We start from the raw sequence: 19,056 nt of genomic DNA, 5'->3' as shown, positions 1-19,056 counted from the left end.
CAGTGTTTTATAGTTTTCAGAGTACAGATCTTTCACTTCCTTGATTAAGTTTATTCTGAGGTGTTTTATTGTTTTTGGAGCAATTGTAAAAGGAATTGTTTTCTTGATTTCTCTTTCTGCTATGTTGTTATTAGGGTATAGAAACACTACTGATTTTGGATTTTTGTAACTTTTCTGATTTCACTTATTACTTTTAATAGTTTTTTGGTGGACTCTAGGATTTTCTATATATAGTATCATATCATCTGCAAATAGCAACAATGTAACTTCTTCTCTACCAATATGGATGCTGCTTAGTTCTTTTTATTTTCTGATTGCTGTGACTAGGATTTCCAGTATTATGTTTAATAATAGGGTGAGAGTGGACATCCTTGTCTTGTTCCTGATTTTATAGGAAAAACTTTCAGTTTTTTATCATTGACTATGACGTTGGCTGTGGGTTTTTTATATATGGCCTTTATTATGTTGAGGTATGCTCCCTCTAAACCCACTTTGCTGATAGTTGAACTTTGGATGTTGAATTTTGTCAAATGCTTTTCCACATCTATTGAGATGATCATATGATTTTTATTCTTTGCTCTGTTGACGTAGTGTATCACGTTGATTGATTTGCAAATACTGAACTATCCTTGCATCCCTGGAATAAATACCACTTGATCGTGGCGAATGATCCTTTTAATGTATTATTATTGAATGTGGTTTTCTAATATTTCAGTTGAGGATTTTTATATCTATGTCCATCAGCGATATTGGCCTGTAGTTTTCTTTTTTTTATGGTGTCTTTGGTTTTTTCTTCTAAAATTTTGATAATATATCAAGACTGGAATTCTGCTATGTTGTAACTTTCATTCACTTTATGTGCATCTTTTGAGCTTTTGCTTTTGCTAAAATCTCAGTAGGTAAATAAAAGTTCTAGGCCCATTTTTGTTTCAGTCCCTAGGGAGGAAGAAAAACTGTTGAAAGAAACAAGTGATATTAAAAATTGCCTTTTGGAAGGCACAATTTGCTCATTTCTCATAATTGCCCTAGGTTTCCTTTTGGAAGCAGCAGAGCTCCCTGGAAAAAATGAGCCCATACTCCAGTTTCCATTACTTAAAGTTACAATAACAGTTCCTTGTCATTTCAAGTACACAGATGATATGGTCTTCCTATTCTGTTCCTTCATATTACTTGAAGATGGCCATATTACTGAAATGGCCCCAGGTGAATAATCAAGATGGGCACCAAAATTCTTACTGAAATGATTAAAACATATTTGCTATACTAGAATTCTAAAACATCTCCCCCATCATCCAATTTATACTCACAGTTTCTACTCCTGCACAGCATTGTATTGCCATGCCATTTCTGAATTAAATTTTACTGACAATGTTTTAATAAGAGAGTAAAGTTTATCTGCTTCTAATGTAATTTTGGAAGGCTTACTGTGTCCTCAAATGTGTTATTTTATAAGACAGCATGGGCCAATCTCCTTGCGTAAATGCAACCCTGAAATCATCTTAAAAGCTAATTGGAAAATACAGCTTGCTTTAAAACAATTTTCGAAGTATTCGTTTATTATATAAAGTCAGCATAGGCTTATTTTATTAACTTTTTCTAAATGGAGAATAATTATATACTGCTAATTTATTTTACTAAAGATTTTATCTATGTCCCAAAAACTCTATTGTGTCACATTTGGGAATGAATGGAAACATTACAGAATTAACATTGTTTCATGATTATAATTTTAAAAGTTTATATAGGTCAGTAGTCAAATAAATAAAGATGAGCTTTGTTGCTCTTACCAACGAAATATTCTGAAAGGCATTTGCCACTTACTTCTCTGAGTTTATCAACGACCTGGGAAGCAGCAAGCTTTTTTATCCAAACCAGTGCTGGCCACATGGCTGTTGAGATGGTCAATTGTATGACTGTTTCCTTTTCAACGTCAGTTAATCTAGTCCAGTCTGCTAGACTAATCTAGCAGTTAATCTAGTCTGCTTTTTGACATCATACATAAGATATTAGATGATAAGTAAGGTTCCATTTTATGAGCCAAAGTGGCTCCAATGTGGGTAAGATATAGTCAGATAACTCATATTACTTCAATTTTACAAAGACATAAAGCTAGAGATTCAGGTCATGACCAGCTCAGCTCTTTCTGACAATGCCTTGTCACATCACTGATGGTGTCTCAAGCACACACATTTTGTCAAGCTCAGTGGAGTCATTTGTTTATTTTTCTCCTCAATAATTCATTGGTATTATGTGGACGTGACTAGAATGTAGATTTAATATTTCTGATTCAATTCATTTGAAGATCCATATGTAAGACATCATTTCATGATGTACAAAAAATCAAAACAGCTGCAAAAATAATTTAACAATGGCAAGTTTCTTTTGTGATTTGTTAATCCTCTATCCCATGGGCTCTGGTAGTATGCCAAGTATTAATGAGAATCAGGATTGTGTTGGTTACAAGTTGTATGGAATTTTATATTCCCTTTCAGGGGTGATTGTGTGGTTTTTACATTATTCACACTCATCTTAAGTCAAGCTGTGTTTATCTGTTGGTATTTCCTTGTTTTTCTATTTTAAGGGTGATCCCCTACTATTGGCATATAAACAAGACACTTAATCTGTAGAGTCTTCATCCATAACAATCTTACTGACATTTTCCTCTTACATGAGAATTATTTTAAGATTGAACAGCACGTGTAAAATTTGCTGACCTAATGGGGAGGAAATCACATGAGCAGGGCCAGCATGAGCTCTTGTATAATCCATATAAGTTGAGATTCTTGTAGTGATGGTTCTGCTCCCAACCTTGCTGACAGCTTTATTCCAAGTAGGCCACTGAATTAGCCCGTGCATGTGATCCCTTTATTTTGTCAACAGACATTTGCTGACTGTGTATACTAGGTATAAAGCCACAAAAAAATAGATCCTTGACCTCATATGGAACTTTTATTATATTGAAGAGAAATAAGCAAATAGATAACAAATAAAAAATTAAAATAAATAAATAAATAGTAGTACATACTAGGTATAAAGCCACAAACAGAATGAGATCTTTGACCTCATGGGACTTTTTATTATATTGAAGGGAAATAAACAAATAAATAGGTAATGAATAAAAAATTAAAATAAATAAATAGTACTATATCAGACAGTGATCAGTGCAATGGAGAAAATTGCAGCAAGGAATTGGAGAGCATTGGGAGAGTGGGGATGTGGTGGCAAGAGGTGCAATTTTAAGCAGAGTGTTGTTCAGGGAAACTTCCCCACGGAGATCTGTGAGGATAGAGAAGCCAGGAGATGAAGGAGACCTGAACACCTGTTGGTGTTTCCAATTTATTTAAGCATTTATTGGCACCTACAATGTGCCAGGTGCCTAGGTTGATGCTAGGGATATGGAGGTGAATAAAATACAGTTCTGCCTTCAAGGAACTCAGCATAATAGGGGACGAGACATGAGAATGATTAAATTGTTATACAGTGTGATCAGTTTACAAAGTGTGGGGGTAACAGAGAGACAGAGGAAGAACTGTTTCCATTGACATTATTAAGGAAGTCTACTCCCAGGGAGGAAGTAACAACTGAATTGGTTTTATTTATTTATTTATTTATTTATTTATTTATTTATTTATTATGTTAGTCACCATACAGTACGTCATTAGTTTCTGATGTAGTGTTCCATGATTCATTGTATGCATGTAACACCCAGTGCTCCTGCAATATGTGCCCTGGATGAATTGGTTTTAGAGGATGGAAAGAAGTTTGCCATGTAGACAAGGTGGAATAGGAAGGCATTTCAGGTAGAGTAACATTCTAGATCTATCGTATATTGGGAGAACTACAACTAGCTTAATTCTACTAGGATACAAAATGGGGAGAGCACAAACATATTTTAGGGAATTTTAGAAGTAAAAGTAGCAGCACTTAGTGATTAATTGCATATGAATGGTGAGGTTGAGGGTGAGGCAAAGGTTTTTGGGCTTGGGACTTGGGTAGATAGTATTACCACCAAGAAGATCATGTCTATCAAAGGAGGTGGGGGGGTTGGGCTAATATTGACATAATGTCTTTATCTGGTTCAAGAAGTGCATGACAGTATTATTCCTTTCAGAGGAGTTAAGAACATTTTCTCTTCTGTAAGAGATGACATGATTTATACTTTCATCGAGTGGTTTGCTAGTAAACTGGCTCCCTCATAAAACCAAACTGCTGATTTCTGCATGGGTTGCCGGCATTCCCGTATGAGAGGCTATGGCTCCTACCAGCCTTCTCCACATGGCTTTCTCTAAGTTCCAGTAACTGCTCTTTCTTTCCCTTGTTCCTTAAGACTGGGTGCTAACAGAACTTGTCCCAGCATTCCCCTTGTTGGTCTCTCTAAACCCTGCCAGCACCTTTGTTAAGTGGCCCTTTCATTCAATGCTCTGCAGTGATGCTACTTCAGCAGGTCATTTCTTTGCTGCTGAACCATGGCTATTACAAATGAAAAATAAGACAGACATAGTCCTCACTTTTAAAGAATTTCAGACCAGTATGACCAAAAAATACCTTGACATTTCCCATTATTTTTCTTCTGATGTGAGACAATGACATTTAACATTCTCTTGTACACTTTTCCATCTCCATGTCTAGTGAAGCTGGAAACCAAGGAAACCTCTTTCCTACCTTTGTCATACCCCATCTAAACCATAGCTCTTATGGTCTCCTGAGGCCAACAGAATGTGCTGGCATAGGAAGCTGATACTGCCGGTCCATCAAAAAGAAAACAAGCCATCTGTTATGTTTGTGTTTTCCAGCAGTGGTGATGAGGTCATGCTCCTGTGTCATTTGTGGATTTATTCCTGTGTTACCTGTGGCTCATGTTTATGAAAAGAGGCCAGCTAGACGACACATATTGGAGCACTGGGCTGGAGTCATGGTATCTGCCTATGAGATCTTTTTTTTTTAGGTTTTAGTTTCCTCACAATGTAAAAGGAGGAAATAGGAGCCAATTATCTTGCAAGACTTTTCCAGCATTAACATTCTTTTCATGATGAAGGTCTGCAGCTCTGGGAGCTGCCTGTGACTGTGACTTTGTGAGCATTGTCCACTGAAAAATTTAGGAAAATGTTTTTTTAAAAATGATTGTATGAGTCTTGTCAACTCAGTAGCATGTTTCTGACCAAGTCATATATCAAAGAAAAGTGTATGAGTTACCTACTGCTGCATAACAAATTACAAATTTAGCAGCTTATAACAGTGCACATCTAGCTCTTTTTGTGCTTAGAAGAGCCATGGCTCATGGTCCCAAAAAGCTTCTGAAGTGTGTAGCAGTTCCAAAGCATTGGATGCTGGATGAACTGGGTATGTTTGCCCCTTGTCCATCTATTGGTCCCTATAAGTTGAAAGAATGTCTCCCTCTCATCATTTTCCTAAGGAACAGACTTAAGTATGCCCTAAGAGGCGATGAAGTAAAGAAAATCTGTATATAGCTTTTTATTAAGATTGGTGGCAAGGTGCAAACTGATATAACCTGCGCTGCTGGTTTTATGGATGTCATCAGCATTGACAAGACTGGGAATTTCCATCTGATCTGTGACACCAAGGGTTGCTTTGCTATTCATTGGATTACACCTGAGGAGACCAAGTATAATTTGTGTAAAGTGAGAAAGATCTTTGGGGGTGGAGGGGGAGGTCCTCATCTAGTGACCCATGATGCTTGCATCACCCACTATCCTGATCCCCTCATCAAGGTGAATGACACCATTCAGACTGATTTGAAGACTGGAAGGATTACTGGTTTCATCAAGTTTGACACTGTTAATCTGTGTATGGTGACCAGAGGTGCTAACCTGGGAAAAATTTGTGTGATCAGCAACAGAGAGAGACACTCTGGTTCTTTTGATATAGCTCATGTGTGGGATGCCAATAGCAACAGCTAATGGATTTCTCTTTCCCATGGAAAGAGTATCTGCCTCACCATTGCTGAAGAGAGAGACAAGAGACTGGTGACCAAACAGAGCAGTGGGTAAAGGATCTCTAGGTGACATGATTGGAAGTCTTTATACTTAATTAAAGATAATACAGCATGATTAAAATGAATGAATGAATGAATATAAATAAATAAATAAATAAATAAATAAATAAATAAATAAAACACATCTTTTTTTTTTTTAAAGATTTTATTTATTCATTCGACAGAGAGAGAGAGACAGCCAGCGAGAGAGGGAACACAAGCAGGGGGAGTGGGAGAGGAAGAAGCAGGCTCCCAGTGGAGGAGCCTGATGTGGGGCTCGATCCCATAACACCGGGATCACGCCCTGAGCCGAAGGCAGACGCTTAACAACTGAGCCACCCAGGCACCTCATAAAACACATCTATTATCTCATAGTTTCTGTGGATCTTCACTCTGGGAATGACTTACGTGGGTCCTCTGCTTTAGGGTCTGTCATATGGGTACAATCAAGGTTTTAGCCAGGGCTGAGATCTTATCTGAATTATGTTGGAAGAATTTTAGTTCCTCAAGAGTTGTTGGACTGAGGGTCTGTTTCTAGTTGGCTGTTGGCCAGAGGTCACTCTTAAGCCCTTGCTATGTGGGCCGCAATATGGCAACTTTCTTCATCAAATCCAATAAGGGAGAGAGTCTGTTGGCAATAGAGAAGTCATAGTCTTATGTACCCTAATGATGGATGTGACATCCCATTACCTTGTATTGGTTGTAAGCAAGTCTCTAGGCTGACTGACATTCAATGGGAGGGAGGGGCTTACACAGGGCATGACTCTCAGGAGGTAGGTATCATTGGGACCATCTTAGAGTCTGCTTGCCACAGAGACTCTTTTTTTCTTTTTTAATGGTAAAATAGTTTTAAAATCTAAGCTCTTCTAATACATTTAAAGTTTAGTTTATGTGCCAAAAGTAAAAAGTGATAACTAAATGCAATGTGAGATTCTTAATGGAGATCTTGGGAATATTTGGATAGAGTTCTTAGTTAAATGTACTGTGCCAATATTAATTTCTGGTTCTGATAATTATACCGTAGTTGAATAAGAAGTTTGCCTTGGGGGCCTGGATGAAGAATATATGGAAACTTTCTGTAATGTTTTTATAAATTGTCTATAAGTCAAAAAGTAGGTCAAAGTAAAAAAATTAGAAAAAGTGATTTGTAAAATTTAAAAATCTATAGCTATATAAACCTACTTTGTGGCCATAGCTTGTTCAGTAATTTTAACATTATGTCTTTATCAGAATTTTTTTTGCAGATAACATTTATAAATTTGGAGAGAAATGGGAAGATGTTGGTCAAAGGGCACAGTAAAGAAAAAACCTGTAATTTTGTTGTAAACAAAGCAAACAATTTCAGTACATAAATTCACTAAAAATTATATAGCTATATACAATGGAATATTATTCAGCCATAAAAAAGAATGAAATCTTGCCATTTGCAATGATGTGGATGGACCTAGAGGGTATTATGCTAAGCAAAATAAGTCAGTCAGAGAAAGACAAATACTGTATGATTTCTTTCACTCATATATGGAATTTAAGAAACAAAACAGATGAACATAGGGGAAGGGAAGGAAAAATAAAATAAGATTAAAAACAGAGAGGGAGGCAAACCATAAGAGAATCTTAACTCTAGGAAGCAAACTGTGAGTTGTTGGGTAGGGGGGAATGGGGTAACTAGGTAATGGGCATTAAGGAGGGTACTTGATATAATGAACACTGGGTGTTGTATGCAACTGATGAATCACTAAACTCTACCCCTGAAACTAATAATACACTATATGTTAACTAGATTGAATTTAAATTAAAAATTTTTGAAAATTATATAGGTAAAATCTACCACTTTTTTTGGTTAATTATTTTAGAATGTCCTGCCTAGTGAAAATACCATAAAAGCTTCACTATCATTATATAGTAGAATTGTTTATGTATCCATTTATATGTATTGGTTTCAACAAATAATTACAGAGGTGATGTAACAGTTCTCTGCTTGAACTTTAGTTGAAATGTGTTGGGGACTTCTAACACCAAAGGCACTTCACACATCAATTTAAAATAATCACCAGTTCTAAAATAGTATTCTGATAGCCAAATCCAGCTCTTTCCCTGTACAGAGCACTGTTTTCAGATGTCAGTCAACTTGCTGCTTGGATGTAGACACTCGTGTTCCAAAATAGTGTGGTCTATCTCACCACACTGTTCCATGTGATGAAAAGCCAAATACTCCAACCCCTCATAGGCAGTTAGATTTCATGCGAAGCAAGAACAAATGGCTCCTCGTTTTGCTCACTGTTTGAAAGGGCTGCTTGTTATAAATACTCTGTCACTATTTCACATGTCCTGGTCCAGCAATTTGAAGCTTATGGGTCTCGGTTGGTTACACCTCTTAAGAGAGCTATTTGGAAACACTCTAGACATTTTTCTTAGGTCCTATTTTTAGAATGGAAGGTCTAATGGTATTTTAATGTCTCTAGATATTCCCAGAACAAATCTCAAGAAAAAATATCTGTTACCTTTTGAAATTTAGCGAAGCTGGTAGGATTATTACTGCTCCTCTGAGAAGTATTGTGTTAAAGAATGAATTTTGATTTACAGAATGTTAGTGGTAAAAGGACCACGGAAAATCAGCTCTTTCAAAACCCTCACTTTTCAAATGAGGAAATTGTGAGTCTTGGTGTGATTGAACTGTGGGCTTAAGATCAGACAGTGAGTGAGGAATATGGAAGTTTTAGAATGGTAGACTTAAGTTTTCCTGCAGGAGATGACCATGGTAAGAGTCAATAACAGTTAGTTTCTGAGATAAGACTCAGCTTTAGAACATGAAAATAGTCTGCTGGGCCCTTGTGTGAAGCTTTATTGCTCTTATAGATTCTGATAAAAAAATGTGGAGTCATCCAAAAATATATGGGCTCAGAAGTGAGGAAGGGTCCAGAAATCTCTTGGGAGAATTGGGCCCTGCATGTTAGACAGCTTCTCAGGGATCATCCTGCCCCCGCTCCCCACCAACAATGTTGGATGAATGTTTCCTCTGTAAATGGCACCTGGTATTCCATCAATTAGAGATTCCTTTGCTCCAGCAAACAATCTTCTAATGATGCAAAAACCTTTGGGAGGGTTAAGTGTCCATCTGTTATTATGAATTACTCTGTGTTATTTTCATCCTTCTTCTTCTTTGGCAGGCTAATTGGGATCTGATCACTTGGGGAATGTAGTTTTGATTGTAGGAAGGGAAGAAAATGTTAACGAGCCAGGAACACTGTGGTGGAGATGGCCGTCTAAGTGGGGTTGCCGGAGTGGGGGTGGCCAGGATGGTGTCTGAAACTGGAACCCAGATCAGGGACTAGAAGGTAAAGGAAGAATGCTGAAGACAAATCCAGATTACGTGTAGCTTTACTCTGGGCTGTCTCACACGTGGAAAAGAAAGAGAAATGACTTTACCTTTCCTTGGTGTTCCTTAGCCCTTTTGGCAAATACTGATTCATTGCAGGTTAACTAGGAGTTTGTGGAATGGAGGGAGAACCCAACCCTGTGTACATGGTTGGCCCACTGAGGAAGTGCATGCAAGCATGCCTTGTTTAACTGCACTTTGCCTTATCGTGCTACATAGGTGTTGCATTTTTTATAAATTGGAGGTCTGCGGCAACCCTCTGTCGAGCAAATCTATCGGCACCATGTTGCCAAAAGCCTTTGTTCACTTCATATATCTGTGTCACATTTTGGTAATTCTTGCAGTATTTCAAAGCGTTTCATTAGTATGATATTTGTTGGGATGATCTGTCATCAGTGATCTTTGATGTACTGTTGTAACTGTTTTTGAGTGCCATGAACCGTATTCATATAAGAGGGTGAACTTAATCAGTAAGTGCTGTGTGTTCCCCTGGCCATTCGCTTGTCAATCTCCCTCCCCTCAGTCCCCTCTATTCCCTGAGACACAACAATATTAAAATTGGGCCAATTAATAACCCTATAATGGCCTCTAAGTATTCAAGTGAAAGGAAGAGTCGCACGTTTCTCACTTTAAATCAAAAACTAGAAATGATTAAGCTTAGGAAGGAAGGTGTGTCAAAAGCCAAGATAGGCCAAAAGCTACACCTCTTGTGTCAAACATCTTGTGAACGCAAAGAAAAAGTTCTAAGAAAATTAAAAGTGCTGCTCCAGTGAACACATGCATGATAAGAGAACAGAATAGCCTTGTTGTTGATATGGAGACAGTTTGAGTGGTCTGGACGGAAGATCAAACCAGCCACAACGTTGCCTTAAGCCAAAACCTAATCCTAAAGCTTAAAGCAGGGCCTTAATAACTCTCTTCAATTCAATTCTGTGAAGACTGAGAGAAATGAAAAAGGTGCAGAAGAAAAGTTTGAAGCTAGCAAAGGTTGGTCATGAGGTTTAAGAAAAGAAGCCTTCTCTAGAACATAAAAGTGCGAGCTGAAGCAGCAAGTGCTGGTGGAGAAACTGCAGGGAGTTCCCCAGAAGATCCAGCTAAATAATTAATCAAGGTGGCTACACTGAACAACAGATTTTCAATGTAGATGAAACAGCCTCTTCTTGGAAGAAGATGCCGTTGGGGGCTTTCAGAGCTAGAGAGAAGTCAATGCCTGGCTTCAGAGCTACAAAGGACAAGCTGACTCTCCTGTGAGGGGCTAATGCAGTTGTTGACTTTGAGTTGAAGCCACAGCTTATATACCTTTCCAGAATCTCTAGGGCCCTTAAGAATTATGCCAAATCTATTCTGCCTGTGCTCTATAAATGGAACAACAAAGCCTCGATAATAGCACATCTATTTACACCATGGTTACGGAATATTTTAAGCCAGATCTACTGCTCAGAAAAAAAAGATTCCTTTCAAAATATTGCTGCTCATTGACAATGCACCTGGTCACCCAAGAGCTCTGATGAAGATGGACAATGAGATTAATGTTTTCACGCCTGCTGACACAACGCCCATTCTGCGGCATGGATCAAGGAGTAATTTTAACTCTCAGGTCTTATTCTTTAAGAAATATAACTTGTAAGGCAATAGTTGTTATAGGTAGTGATTCCTTTGATGGATCTGGGCAGAGTAAATTGAAAACCTCTAGAAGGGATTAACCATTCAAATACTGTTAAGCACATTTGGTGTCATGGGATGAGGTCAAAATATTAACATTTTGACATTTTCAGGATTTTGAAAGGAGTTGATTCCAAACCTCATGGAGGACTTTGAGGGTTCAAGACTTCAGTGGGGGGAGTAATTGCAGGTGTGGTAGAAATCACAAGAGAACTAGAATAAGAAGTGGAGCTTGAAGATGTGACTGAATTGCTACAATCTCATGATTAAACTTAACAGAGGAGGAGTTGCTTCTCACAGATCAGCAAAGAAAGTGGTTTCTTGAGATGGGATCTACTCCTGGTAAAGATGCTGTGAAAATTATTGAAATGACAGCAAAGGATTTAGAATATTACGTGAACTTAGTTTATAAGGCACTGGCAGGGTTTGAGAGGATTGACTCCAATTTTGAGTTCTATTGCGGGTAAGATGCTGTCAAACAGCATCACTGCTACAGAGAAATTGCTCATGAAAGGAAGGGTCAAAGGATGCAGCAGACTTCACTGTTGTCTTATTTTAAGCAATTGCCACAGTCACCCCAACCTTCAGCAGCCCCCACCCTGTTCAGTCAGCAGCCACCAACGTCTAGGCAAGACCCTGCACCAGCAAAAAGATTATAACTCACTAAAAGCTCAGATGATGATTAGCATTTTTTAGCTGTAAAGTATTTTTTAATTAAGGTATGTACACAGTACATTGTTTTTTTAGACATGATGCTATTTCATACTTAATAGGCTGTAGCATAGTGTTAAGGTAACTTTAATATGCAATGGGAAATCAAAAAATTCATTTGATTTGTTTTATTGTGATATTCACAATATTTTATTGTGGCGGTCTGGAACCAAACCTGCAATATCTCTGATATTAAGTATCAAGTTTTGAACAAACCTTGAGTTGTGCTTTTGGAACACACATTCTTGAAGTGTGGATTCACATGAATAGAATGTTTAACTGAGTGGATCCTGGGATCAATCTGGCTGCGTTTGAATCCTGGCTCTGACATTCACTACCTCAGTGATCTTGGACAAGTCTTGTACTTTTCCTGTGCTTCAGTGTTTTTTATTTGTATATTTGGGATGACAGTAGTAGTACCTATCACTTAGGGCTTTAATGAGAAATAAGTGAGTTAATGTGTGTAAAGCACTTAGAGCCTACCAAAGTGTTGCAAAGCAATTGCATAAGAATTCTACGATCTGATTCCTCAACCATGTCCTGCAGTTTTGAGAAAATATAGTCTCTAACTTCTCTAGGATAAGATTTTTGTTTTTTTAGAGAGAGGGAGAATGAGAGATCGTGTGACGGGGGTGGAAGTGGGGGCAGAGGGAGGGAGAGAATCCTAAGCAGGCTCCACGTCCAGAGCCGAGCCCATGGTGGGGCTCGATCTCACGATCCTGCGATCATGACTTGAGCTGAAACCAAGAGTGGGTCGCTTAACTGACTGAGCCACCCAGGTGCCCCTCTGGACTAAGATTTTAAAATGTTATGTAAGTGACACTTTCTTAGTCCTATAAATATCTGTGTATTTCTCGATGGCAGTCAGGTGTCTTCTTTAAACCAAGAAACTTGTCTGGACCAATTCATAATTTTATAGCCCAAACCTAATCTTTCAAATGCAAAACTTCTCTTTCCACATCTTCATTAACAGATTTAGTAGGTAGATAATTATGTGGAGATCAGGATTCTACAAGATAGTGAATTTTGAGACAAGTTCCTGAGAGGAAGGTCAAAAACATTTGCATCTGAATGTAATTGTCCAGTACTCCCTTTCCATATTTGTATATAGAACAAAACCCCTCTCCCAGGATTCCTTTTACAGACTCTATCAGTTCTATTTTAACTCAGTGGCTGGTGTATCCCATTATGTTCCTGCAATCCGCAGAAGTATGAATGGGGAATTTCAATGTGCTTGTTTAATCAAGGGATTTTTTAAAGCCAAATTTTTCAGTCCTTATGTGAAAATAGATAATATGGAAGAGTAGCTGCAACAAAAATCAGAAGTTCAAACACTGGATTCTTTTCCTGCTTCTGCCATTAAGAAGATATGTGATCTCGAGTCCATCCCAGAATCTTTCTGGGCTTGTATCAAATGGAGGATTTGAACCAGGTGTTGCTTAAGGTTTGTGACAGATCCCATATTATATGGTTGTGCAATATCCTAGTGACCCTACCGAGTGACGTGTGTGCTTTGCCTTGACAGACATGTATATTTTCTTTCCCAGTTTCCTTAAAACCATTTGAAATGGCTTTGCCAGACCACCAGCCACGGTGAGAGATGCATTCTGTGGCTGCAACGTGGGAAATGCCAGCTGGGTCTGCAAGGGAACAAGTCCCTGCCCTGTAACATTTCTACATTTACCACTAGAATTGTAACATTCTCATCCAGAAGTGCTTGATTGCCTGGTAGATGAATAAAGACAAGCTCTGGGGACATAGTTACTCATACCATTAACAGCAGTTGTTTGCATTTTTCTATTTTGCGGAAAATAAAGGAGAAATCTGAGAAGATAAATAACTGTTTAAAAAGTGAAGACAAATAGTCTAGTACTGTAGATAAACAAGTGCTTTGCCACTTGTCTGTGTTTTCTGCTCAGGCAGTGGACGTTCAAGAACAGCTTTGTGTTGACCTCTCAGAGATACTTTTAATTTCTTAAGGGGAAGCTAAAGAAATGAGATTAACCTATTTTGTGACCTACTTCTGCTTTTCCAATTTGGTGGCCTTCATATTAATGTTACTTTATTCCACTTGATATTAGCTAGAGCTCTTTTTTTGGTTGACAGGTTTACTTGAGCACAGGAAATCTAAAAAAAATGTCATTTGGGATAAATACTTTTATAAGAGATAGTAAGCTGATATGCTATGGAACTAGCTTATTCCCTCTAGAATCATGGTAATAGGGTGGCTGCAATCCTCGTTTTGGGACTTACTGTAGAAATTTAAGTTGTTGACTATAGTAAATATAAATTAAGATAATATCATGGCCCTGGTGGCCAACTTTAATTTCATTGTTATTTCAAGAAGTAGTCAGTAAAAACACTAATTTTCACTTTTTCTTTTCTTCTAGCCATGGACTCCTGCCCTGTAGATCTTTCTGTGAGGCTGCAAAAGAGGGCTGTGAATCAGTGCTGGGGATGGTGAACGCCTCCTGGCCTGATTTCCTCACCTGCTCCCAGTTTAGAAACCAAACCGAAAGCAACAATGTCAGCAGGATTTGCTTCTCACCACAACAGGAGAAAGGCAAGCAATGTAAGTGTCTGTGTTTCATTTCATTGAAAAAATTTTTTATTGATATACACCATTCATACAAGGATGTATGCAAATAATGTATGTACTTCAGTACATTTTATGGAAGTGACCAGACCCATATAACCAGCACCCAGATCAAGAAATAGATCACACAAAACTTGTACATGAGTGTTCGTAGTGGCATTATTTATGGTAACCAAAAAGTGGAAACAACCCACATGTTCTTCATCTAATCTATGGATTTTAAAAAAATAGTATATTCAGACAGTGGAATATTAATTGACAGTAAAAATGCATGAAGTACTTGCACATGGCTGAACCTTGAACTTGTCATCATGTTAAGTGAAAGAAGCAAATCACAAAAGGTCCAGCATCCCAAAAAATCTCTCAAGCTCCCTTCCAGTCCACTTATCCTCCCCAAAGAAACCCCTCTTCAAAGAGAAGCCATCTAAGGTGATTTTTGTCATCTTAGATAGGCTTGCCTACTTCTGAGCTTCATGTCAGTGGAATCAGGGAGGATGGACTCCTTTGGTATCTAGCTTCATTTGCTCGACATTATGTTTGAGAGATCCTTTATGTTTTCCTCTTGCAGTTCATTTATTTTCACTGTTGTATGGTGTCCTAATGTATAACTATACCCCAACATATTTCTCTGTTCAATTGTTGCTGCACATCTGAGTTGTTTCTAGCTATTAAGAATAGTGATGTTTTGACTGTTCTTGTGCATGTCTTTGATTGAACACGGTCCATATATTTATTCAGTGAAAGGTTTTTTAAAGTGGGTGTACCAATTTATCCTCCTACCAGCTGGGTGTGAAAGATGCATTTGCTCCAAATCCTCCCCAACACTTGTTATTGTCAGTAGTTTTCATTTTACCAATTCTGATGATAGTATCGTGGTCTTTTGTGGTTTTAAGTTGCATTTCCCTGACGAGTGTGATTAATTTTTTCAAAAGTTCTGGTGATGTGAATACCCCTTTTCATGAACCATCTGTCCAAGTGTTTTATTCATTCTTTGATTGGGTGGTTTGCATTTTTGTTCTTGATTTTATAATTCTTTATTTATCCTAGATATGTCAACTCTTGGGTTTATGTATTGTGAAGATCTCCCATTCTGTGGCTTGCCTTTCTTATTAGTGTCAAATTATGGAATAGAAGATCTTAATTTTAATGCATCCATATTATCAGTCTTTTATTTTGTGATTCATTTTTGGTGTCTTGCTTAAGACATCTTTGCCTACACCAAAACGTAGAAGTTTTTTTTTCCTGTGTTTTCTTCTTGGACCTTTATTGTCTTTGCATTTACATTTATATCTACCATATTCTGGAATTAATTTTTGTGTATGGTGAGAGCTATGGATTAACATTTTTTTCTGTGCATATATTTAATTGACCCACTATCCTTTATTTAGAGTACTATCTTTCCCCTCTGCACTGTAATGTCACCTTTGTTATCGATCAAGTGATTGATTATATATACATCTGTTTCTAGACCCTCTATTTGGCATAGAGTTAAACCAATACCACTCTGTCTGGATTTCTATTGTTTTGTAAGTCTTTATATTTAATAGTATAAGTCCTTCAGCTTTTTACTTCTTTAAGATCGTTTGCCTGTTCTTGGTCCTTTGCGTTTTATGTAAATTTTCAAATCACCATGCAGTTTCCACAAATGCTTTTTGTTTTGAATTGGAATTGCATTGGGGCGCCTGGGCGGCGCAGTCCATAAGTGTCTGCCTTTGGCTCAGGGCGTGATCCCGGCATTCTGGGGTCAAACCCCACATCGGGCTCCTCCACTGGGAGCCTGCTTCTTCCTCTCCCACTCCCCCTGCTTGTGTTCCCTCTCTCGCTGGCTGTCTCTGTCAAATAAATAAATAAAATCTTAAAAAAAAAAAAAGAATTGGAATTGCATTAAATCCATAGTTCAAATTAGGGAGAATTGCTTTATAACGTTGAGTCTTCCAACCCATCAAAATGATATACTATGGTAATCTTTACTCAAGTATTTTAATGAGTTATTCTTTCATTTCTGTCAATAATGTTTGGTAATTTCAACCAGAAATTTATCTTCCCTTAGATTTATTCATGTGTATCTAATATTTTTTATGTCATTTGTAAATGGAATCTTTAAAAAAAATTTCCGTTTGTATACAGATGAATCACATATTGATTTTTATACCTCTCTGTAGATTCATCTGGATTTTCTAAGTGCACATTATGTCATCTACAAATGACAGTTTATTTTCTCCTTTCCAATCATATGCTTTCTGTTTCTTCTTTGTCATAGAGCTTTCTGTTTCTTCTTTGTCATAGAGAAAGGTTTCAATATTTCACTTTTAATTATAATGTTTGCAGAAAGAATTTTACTGATACTCTGTGTCAGATTAAGGAAGTCCTTTCTATTTCTGGTTTGCTAAGGTTTTTTTTTTTTTTTAATCACAAATGGATTTTCAATTTTATCAAATGCATTTTCTATATCTCTTGAGATGATATGATTTTCCCCATATTATGTTAAAAATATCAGCTTTAGTGATATATAATTTATATACCATAATATTTACTCTTCTAAAATGTATAATTAACTGTTTTTTGTATGCTTACTGAGTTGTACAACCATCACAGCCATATAATTCCAAAACATTTTTGTCACCTTAAAAAGAAACCCCACACCCATTAGCAGTAATGCCATTTTCTTCTCTCCTAGCTGCTGGAAACCACTAGTCTACATTCAGATTCTATGGATTTGCCTATTTTGGACACTTCATATAAATGGAATCATAAAATGGGACCTTTTGTGATTTGCTTCTTTCATTTAGCATAATTTTCAAGGTTTATCCATGCTGTAGTATGTGTCAGTACTTCATACATTTTTATGGTCAATTACTGTTCCTTTGTATGAACATACTATTTTTTAAAATCCATACATTAGTTGAGGAACATTTGGGTGTTTCTATTTTTTGTTTATTATGAGTGATGCCACAATGAATATTCATGGTGAAAGTTTTATGTGAACATATGTTTTCAATTCTCTTTAGTATATAGCTTGGAGTAGAATTGCTGTGACCAGTAATAACTGTTTAACATTTTGAGGAAATCCCAGTCTCATCCACAATGTAGAAGGGTTCCATGTCTCTGCATCCTCACCAACACTTGTTATCCTTTTTGATTATAACCATCCTAGTGGGTAAGAAGTAGCATCTCATTGTGGTTTTGTTTTGCAATTTGATAGTGACTAATTATGTAGATATTTCAACATTTCATGAGCTTGTTAGTCATTTGTATGTCTTTTTAGAAGTAGCTATTCAAATACTTGCCCCATTTTAAAGTTAGGTAATTTGTCTTTTAATTGTTGAATTGTTAAGAGTTCTTCATCCATTCTGGATACAAGCCCACTATCCGATAGATTATTTACAAATATTTTCTTATGTTCTGTGGGGTGTCTTTTTGAGTGATTTTCAAATGACTTTTCTTGTTTGGGTCCTTTGAAGCACAAAAATTTTTTTTTAACTTTGAGGCAGTTCAATTTATCTATCTTTTCTTTTGTCACTTCTGCTTTTAATGTCATATCTAAAAAAATCATAGTCTAATCCAAGGTCACTAATATTTTCCCCTGTTTTCTTCTAAGAATTTTAAGATTTTTAGCTCTCATATGTAGGTCATCAATTCATTTTGAATTAATTTTCATATATGGTATGAGGTAGGGATCTAACCTCATCCAGTTATCTCAGCACCAACTGTTGAAGAGACTATTCTTTCACCATTGAATGGACTCAGTACCTTATCAAAAATCAATTGGACATAGATGTATGGGTTCATGTCTGAATTCTCAAGTCTATTCCATTTATATGATTTATATGTCTATTTTTATGTGAGTACCCACCATATTGATTATTATAGCTTTGCAGTAAGGTGATTACTAGAAGCAAAGAAGGACATTTTAAAATGATAAAGGAGTCAATCCATCAAGAAGCCATAATCTAACATCAGAGCCCAGAAATATATTAAGCAAAAATGATAGAATTAAAGGGAAAATAGTGGAAAGAACAACTAGGTAGATCATCTATAAGGAGGAAGATTGAAAAACAATATAAACCAACTTTATTTTGACAGCTATAGAATACTCTACCCAACAATAGCAGAATATATGTAAACATATACACATCTCAGATTTTTAATTTTTTAACTTTAAACCTATTTGTGTCTCCGACTATGAGTTGAACATATAGTTGAATAGCATTTTTTAGGCACTAGACAAATCCTTGTCTTTTGATTGTAGTGTTTAATTCATTTACATTTAATGTAATTACTGATAAGCGAGGACCTACATCTTTTATGATGCTATTTGTTTTCTCTATGTCTTTTAAAAATTTCCTCTATCCTCCATTACCTCCTTTTCTATTCTATTTTTTAAAATATACAATTTTAATTTCTTGTTGCTTCTTATTACATTTTTTGAGTTGTTTTTATTGGTTGCTGTGGGACTTATAGCTAGCATCAAGTTATAACAATCTAGTTCAGATTAATACCAACTTAATTTCAATAATTTACAAAGTTTGCTTCTGTATAGCTTTGTTCCATATCCCCTTCTTTGTGCCAATATTGTCATACAAATTATATCTTTATACATTATAAATCCATTAACATTGTTTTAAAATTACTGATTTATGAAGTTGTCTATTAAATAAGATAGAAAAAAAGGATTGACAAACAAAAATATATTCATACTCTCTTTTATATTTACCTACG

General features: G+C 36.6%; 1 protein-coding gene and 1 pseudogene across 5 annotated transcripts in view; both read left to right on the top strand.

Moving 5' to 3' along the window:
* Positions 1 to 19,056, top strand: part of CORIN (corin, serine peptidase) — a 228,265-nt gene that overhangs the window by 74,794 nt on the left and 134,415 nt on the right. For all 5 annotated transcript variants that reach the window (XM_057309874.1, XM_057309875.1, XM_057309873.1 and 2 more), the window contains one exon: positions 14,132 to 14,313. In XM_057309874.1, coding sequence (XP_057165857.1) covers positions 14,132 to 14,313 — 182 coding nt within the window. The remainder of the gene's footprint in view (positions 1 to 14,131; positions 14,314 to 19,056) is intronic.
* On the top strand, positions 5,269 to 6,008 carry LOC113262463 (40S ribosomal protein S4-like; annotated as a pseudogene).

This window comes from Ursus arctos, unplaced genomic scaffold (genome assembly GCF_023065955.2).
Source record: "Ursus arctos isolate Adak ecotype North America unplaced genomic scaffold, UrsArc2.0 scaffold_9, whole genome shotgun sequence".
Taxonomy (NCBI): Eukaryota; Metazoa; Chordata; class Mammalia; order Carnivora; family Ursidae; genus Ursus; species Ursus arctos.
Note: the sequence above shows the minus strand (reverse complement) of the source record. Positions and strands in the feature narration are given on the sequence as shown.